Raw genomic sequence first — 7480 nt, forward strand, 5'->3', positions numbered from 1 at the left:
AGTGGACCCGGGAACTTCAAGAAGAAAGAATTTGGGAATAAATCACAAGAAATGAGATCTCAATCAACTAGTGGATAGAAACCCCCGCAAGGATCAGTTCCGGAATGTAAGATTTGTAATAATCGACATACGGAAATTTGCAATAAGGCGAATGTAGTTTGTTTCAAGTGTCACGTGAAGGGCCATTATGCTCATGAATGCAAGAATCAGAAGACCAATATCACGTGTTATAAGTGTGGGAAAGTAGGACATATGTCACGAGAATGCAAAGGAGTGGGTAACAATCAATTGTTACAAATGAACATTGTACGCTACCATGTGAATCAAGCAATTCCTATACCAACCCCATCATTCCCAATGTCTTTTAATCAACCTAAAATGGCATCATCTTCAAATCATCCAGCTTTGACTTATCCAGGTCAGGAAAGAACTTTCAACATGAACGTGAAGGATGCAATTTAAAGTTCCGATGTGGTGTCAGGTATGCTTTCTGTGATTGCTGCTAGTGCTAAAGTATTGATTGATTCGGGAGCCATACGATCATTTATTTCGAAGTCTTTTGTTAATAAGTTGAATTGTGAAACCCAATTGATGCATTAACCCTTATCCATTATTTTAGCTAATCAAGATATAGTATATGTAAATCATATTCGCCCTCATTGTACAATAGAGATAGCTGGACACGTTTTTCCTGCGAACCTTATTCCTTTCTAATTAGGCGAATTTGACGTGATCTTAGGGATGGATTGGCTGACAAGTTTCAGTGCTCAAATAGACTGTAAGGATAAAAGGGTAGTATTAAGTACACCTCAAGGTAAGAAAGTGACATTCTAGGGCCAAATGAAAACTCAGACATTCATCACCTCGATACAAGCAAAGAAGTTGATTCGGAAAGGATGCGAGGCGTATTTGGCGTATGTAGTTGATAAGGGTAGAGAAGTTTCTAATCTGGAAGACATTCCAGTAGTAAGAGATTTTCTAGACATTTTTCCTTAAGAGCTTCCTGGCTTACCCCCGGACCGACAAATTGAATTTATAATAGACCTTGCACCCGGCACCGAACCTGTTTCAAAAACTCCATACAGGATGGCACCAACGGAGATGAAGGAATTAGCGAAGCAAATACAAGAACTACTAGACAAGGGATTTATAAGACCAAGTGTTTCACCATGGGGCGCGCCAATTTTGTTTGTGAAGAAGAAGGACGGAAGCATGAGACTTTCTATAGATTATCGAGAATTGAACAAGTTGACGATTAAGAATAAATACCCTTTGCCTAGGATTGATGATCTGTTTGACCAACTCAAAGGAGCCTCTTGCTTTTCGAAGATTGATCTGCGATCGAGATACCACCAATTGAAGATTAAGTCCGAAGACATACCGAAAATAGCTTTTCGATCAAGATATGGATATTACGAATTTCTCCTTATGGCTTTTGGGTTGACGAATGCACCGACTACTTTCATGGATTTAATGAATCGAGTATTCAAGGAGTATTTGGACAAGTTTTTCATAGTTTTCATCGATGATATTTTAGTATATTCAAAGACAGAAGCTGATCACACGGAACGTCTAAGAATAGTTTTGGAAGTGTTGTGAAATGATAGATTGTATGCCAAGTTCTCAAAATGTGAGTTTTGGTTAACTGAAGTAATATTTCTAGGATACATTGTTGGAAGTGAGGGAATTAGAGTAGATCCTGAAAAGATTGAGGCTGTGATGAATTGGGAGAGACCGAAGATGCCAACAAAAGTGAGAAGTTTTATGGGACTAGCGGGATACTACAGAAGATTTTTAAAGGATTTTTCGAAGATTGTCGTACCACAGACCAAATTGACAAGGAAGAATGAGAAGTTTGAATGGACGGAGAAGTGCGAAAATAGTTTTCAATAATTGAAGCAAGGATTGATAACTGCTCCGGTTTTAGCATTACCAGATGATAAGGGAGATTTTGGGATATACAGTGATGCCTCTTATAAAGGACTTGGATGCGTATTGATGCAACACGGGAAGATGATAGCGTATGCTTCAAGACAACTTAAGCCACATGAACAGAAGTATCCTACTCATGACTTAGAATTAGCTGCGATAGTGTTTGCTTTGAAACTATGGAGACATTACTTGTATGGGGAGAAGTGTGAGATATAAACGGATTACAAGAGTCTGAAGTACCTCCTTACTCAAAAGTTGCTAAATATGAGACATCATCGGTGGTTGGAATTGATCAAAGACTATGATTATTCAATACAATATCATCCGGGAAAGGCCAACATGGTAGCAGACGCTTTGAGTAGGAAGGAAAAGTTAAAAATGATAACAATGTCGAAGGAATTATCTGATGAAGTTGAAAAATTGCAATTAGAGTTTTTGATCATGGATGAGCGGAAGAAAGGTGTTATGCCATTACCTTTCAACCAACACTACTAGAGAGGATAAAGAAATGCCAAGATGAAGTGATGACTCAGGAAAATAATCAGTTGACGGGAGAAGAGATATGTACACAAAAAGACGAACAAGGTGTGTTGAGATTTTCAATAAGAATTTGGCTCCCAAATGTGACTAAACTGAAGAAGGATATTTTGCAAGAAGCACACAACTCAAGATTTTCGATTCACCCGCGAAGTACCAAGATGTACCATGATTTGAAGAAGAGTTTCTGGTGGCCGAACATGAAAAGGGAAATTTTAGAATGGGTTTCAAAATGCGACACATGCCAAAGAGTGAAAGCAGAACATCATAAACCTAGTGGTTTGATTCAACCATTGAAGATTCCGGAATGGAAGTGGGAAAATATTGCCATGGATTTTGTAGTGGGATTACCGCGAAAACGTTCTGGACATGACGCAATTTGGGTGATAGTTGACCGCCTTACAAAATCGGCACATTTTCTTCCAATCAATGAGAAGTCTTTGTTAGACGGACTAGTTCATATGTATGTACGCGAAATTGTGTCCGGTTTTCTAACATTATCACACTAATGAATAAGTTATGTAAAATATAATTAACACATTATAAATCACATAAGCAATTGCAAGTAAGTTTACTCTATTCCACAATATTAGAATATAATTTATCGCCTAATCGCAACTATTCAAATATCACTAAATCGCGGGAATCTCAATTATTATTTAATCGCGTAACGAAAATCTTACTCGCATACAAAAGTTATATGCTTAAAAATATTCCAGCAACATTCGCAATGCCATACGACAAAATTATACACAATATATAACGAATCCGCATAATTGGCATTATATCACATAATATTTATGAATATATATATCGTACTTATAAAAATAGTTCAAATATTTACCGGTTGTCACATCCTCTCCCCCGTATAGGATTCTGTCCTCAGGATCTAGGAGAATAGTTGAGGATACCGATTCTGCATTTCAGATTCTAACTCCCACATTGCCTCTTCAAATTTAGGATTCCTCCATAATACTTTCACCAAACTTACTGATTTATTTCTAAGAGTTCTCTCTTGTTGATCCAGTATCTGCACAGGTTGCTTTTCATATGATAAATCAGCCTGAATCTCCACTGGTTCAATCTCTATCACATGATTGGCATCCGGATTATACCTTTTCAGCAATGAGACATGAAATACATTATGCACGTGCTGATATTGTGGTGGCAAGGCTAGCTCATAGGCAACTTTCCCTACTTGGTTCAAGATTTCAAAAGGTCCAATGTATCTTGGAGCTAATTTCCCTTTCTTACCAAATCGGATCAATCCCTTCCATGGTGATACTTTTAGCAATACCGCTTCCCCAATTTCGAATTTTGAAATACGCTAATTGCTTATGTGATTTATAATGTGTTAATTATATTTTACATGACTTATTCATTAGTGTGATAATGTTAGAAAACTCTTTTAATATATATTCTTGTCCGAAATTTTTGAAAACAATTTTATTAAACTTCTAAAATTTCATAGTATTTGTGGTGTTAATCATGTGATTTATGGATTTATATTTTAATTACTAAAACTCATTCTTTTTAATCATACTTTTAATAGTTATTGAATTACAAGTGTACCCTTGCATACAAATTCTACCCAAATAGAAATCAAGGGTAAGACTGACCTTACACCCTCCACTAACTCCATTTGACCAACTAAATGACCCATAAAACCCTGCATGCAAATCTTTCTAGTAGTAGAAGAAGAATAGAATGGAAAAAACAAACTCCATTTACTACTTGGATGAAACAAAAGCTAGTCAAAGCACTTAACCTCACATCATTTCTCTCACCACACACCACTCCATTCTCTCCTCTCCATACTCCCTCTCGGCAGCACCCTAAAACCCTCCCCACCCATTTCATTTCTTCCATATTTCTTCATTTTCTTACACCTTTCAACTCATCTAAGCAAGGGTCATCTACACTTATTGTTATATCTTCATTTCAGGTTAGTTTCTTAGTTGCATGTGGTTAAAGCCAAGGGTTTTAACTTTGATTCTTATGAATCTAGAGTTGAACTCAATATGGCTCATAAAACTTGAGCAAGAGATGGTCTTGACCAAGTATTTTGCTTCTATTTTCAACCCATTATCTTGACCTCAAGCAATCGACAATGACTCCCAAGGAGCTGAATGGATTTCATTGTGTTAGTTGGTTTTTCTTTTATTATGAGACTTTGCATGCAGCTTTCAAAGAACCTCTGATCTTTTAAAATATATTTCACAAAGTTTCCATTCTTGCATGCCATGATTTTTACAATAAAAGTTGAAGTTAGTACTTGCATGACATGATATAAGTGATATTTCGGACAAATATGTTATGTGACTTAAATTTGAGTTTTTCTACAATGCATGTTGTGGTTTTTGCTCTGAAATGATAGTATGTTATGTGCCTTGATAAGTCATGATCAAATTTAGTACCCATCAAGTTGATACCATCTATTTTAGTTTCAAATTCTGCTTAAAATCGCATATGTAAAATCTGCTCTGCTATGCTCTCTGTTCTTGCCTTGGTAAATGACTTATATGGCTAGATTTATGCTCATAATCCCCATAAAATGATAGTCAGTAGGGATGTGTACATTGTAGGTTAGATTTGTTGTCTTGATTGTTGGTATTGGTGATGAGTTGGGAGTTAAGGTGGAAGGAGGAACATTAGGCACTAAGTAACATATTTTTTCACCATAAGTATAGGCAGTTTTAGGTGAGTCTTGGTAAGGCCTTGCTAGGCCTGAGTTTACTGGAGATAGGACTTGAGTTGTACTTGAGTCCAGTGGCTTTGATTCATCGAGAAACTTTCATTTAGGTAGGTGCACACCCGCATATCCAAGAGTAGCTCGGAACAGGGCAGGTATGTGTAAACTTGAATTTTGGTCAGTTATAACCATGTCATAGGCTAGGCCATCATGGGGACTTGGCTGAAATAATTGTAATACATTCTTAGGAAGCTTAAAAACCCATTGGAATTAAACATTGAGTGAGAAAAGTGAGTTTTATGTAAGTAAAAACAGAGTAGGGGGAATCGAGGGGGGCTGGGCAGTGTCAATTTTGAGCAGAGTCCTAGAGAGGCCTAGGTGAGGCTTTGGCATGAAACCAAGTCTGAGAGTTGGATTTAGGTCTTATGAATCCATGGGAATTGGTTTCTTTCGAAAGCCCAATGAAAAAATTATGATTTTTGCCAAGGGACACATGTAGTGCAATCAGGTGCTAGCAGGGAACTTCAGTGTGAGTATTGATCTTTGTAAGCCTATAAGAGTGAGGCCTCTTATTCTTACCAACTTTAGAAGTTAGTTTAAAGTCTTAACAACCTTGAAGAAGTGATTTGGAGTGAATTCCAAGGAGGAAACATCCCATTTCCACCAAGACACCCGAGGAGTACCCTTAGAGTGGCATTAGGAAGCTTTAGTGGTATTTGTTGAAATTGGGACTTAGTGGTGAAGGGTCTGAGTGTTGCACAACATCTTTAGGTTTAAGTTAAGGTCATATTAGATAGCTGGGAGCATTAGTGATAGTTCTTTTATGTTACTTGCTTATGTGCTTAGGGATTTAAGTGATAGTATAAATAACTAAGTAGCATATGCCATGCCATTATGTGATTATGTGACTATGTGGACTACTTGAAATGCATATGATTAAGTTATGTACTTGTGTAATAGTAGTTATGACAAGGGTAAATATTAGTACATAGGTATGTACACTAAGTCTAGGAGCTTATAGGCTTATAAGGAGATAAAGGGTAAATAGTAATGAGGTTAATATAATGTGTAGGTACTGAAGCGAAGGGGAAGACTCGTGCCATCAAGATCGAATAATCTTAGAACTGTTGAAAGGCAAGTTACTTACCTCCTTATCCTTATAATTCTTGCAAGTATATATACTTTTCCGTGAATGCTTAGTTGTAATAACCACCATGTCAATAATTATTTCAAATACTTCCGTTAATAACTCTTAACCTTGTTAGTACATTACCTTCAAAATATTCCCTATCCATTAGACCGTGTATACTAAACTCTCTACCAAATTCCCTAATGCGAACCTCATAACACAATCATATTCATAAATATCAAAATACCGCCCTTTATACAATGTAGAGTTGACTTTTATTTGACCTTGGAACTTATCGTCATAGGGATTTATAATATGCGTTTGATACATCATTAGTGAACTTGAATTCCCTTGTTATAATTCAATTAAAGTGATACCAAATCTTTCCCCGGTATCCATGTTATAAATCAATATAAAACAAATGTTTTCTTGACTTAGTGGATTGGACCTAGACGCAAGTCCTTTTCACACTTATTTTTAGGCTCACATATAGCGTAGGGATCCCATTATATTTGAGAACCCAGCGGGGTTCGGGATTACTTCGCGGCTGATCACCGGCTGTAATCCGTAGCGTCCTAAAATGAATTTTGATGATTTGATATTTAAATGATTATAACATGTTGCCATAATGCCATGATGCCATATGCCATGTTTCGATTGCTATGATTCTACTTTACCCTTTATATTATGACTACATGTTTCTTATTATCATTTTTATCACGCATCCATGACCTCTTGATTTATGAACTCTTGATATTGAGGTAATGCCATGTATAGTAGAACTGTTAATACTTGCTGAGCATTTTTAGCTCATTTTCTCGTATTTAACCCTGTACTACAACTAGCAACCGTGGTACATACCAAGCAAAACCGCTCATAAGTCGACTGCCGGAGCCGCCGAAAACCATTTGAGGGCGCATGTAGACTATAGATATAGATTAGGCGAAATTCGCCATTATGTGATTATGTGACTATGTGGATTACTTGAAATGCATATGATTAAGTTATATACTTGTGTAATAGTAGTTATGACAAGGGTAAATATTAGTACATCGGTATGTACACTATATCTAAGAGCTTATAGGCTTATAAGGAGATAAAGGGTAAATAGTAATGAGGTTAATATAATGTGTAGGTTCCGAAGTGAAGGGGAAGACTCGTGCCATCAAGATCGAATAATCTTAGAACTG

General features: G+C 36.7%; 1 protein-coding gene across 1 annotated transcript; it reads right to left on the reverse strand.

Moving 5' to 3' along the window:
* Positions 1-3358: 3358 nt before the first annotated feature.
* Positions 3359-4338, reverse strand: LOC141660517 (uncharacterized). Its single transcript, XM_074467506.1, has 3 exons — positions 4264-4338; positions 4089-4154; positions 3359-3796 (listed from the first exon to the last, which is right to left on the reverse strand). Exons 1-3 carry the CDS (start codon positions 4336-4338, stop codon positions 3359-3361), a joined length of 579 nt encoding a protein of 192 aa, XP_074323607.1.
* Positions 4339-7480: the final 3142 nt, after the last annotated feature.

Source organism: Apium graveolens, chromosome 5 (assembly GCF_009905375.1).
Source record: "Apium graveolens cultivar Ventura chromosome 5, ASM990537v1, whole genome shotgun sequence".
Lineage (NCBI taxonomy): Eukaryota > Viridiplantae > Streptophyta > Magnoliopsida > Apiales > Apiaceae > Apium > Apium graveolens.

What these genes read in the sequence shown, in the direction of transcription:
- LOC141660517 (XM_074467506.1), bottom strand. Translation starts at nt 4,338, where the DNA reads ATGGAAGAAATGAAATGGGTGGGGAGGGTTTTAGGGTGCTGCCGAGAG. An exon ending in GGAGAGGAGAGAATGGAGTG is followed by an intron (nt 4,155 to 4,263) that starts GTGTGTGGTGAG and finishes TTCTACTACTAG; the next exon opens with AAAGATTTGCATGCAGGGTT. An exon ending in GAGTTAGTGGAGGGTGTAAG is followed by an intron (nt 3,797 to 4,088) that starts GTCAGTCTTACC and finishes ATAAGCAATTAG; the next exon opens with CGTATTTCAAAATTCGAAAT.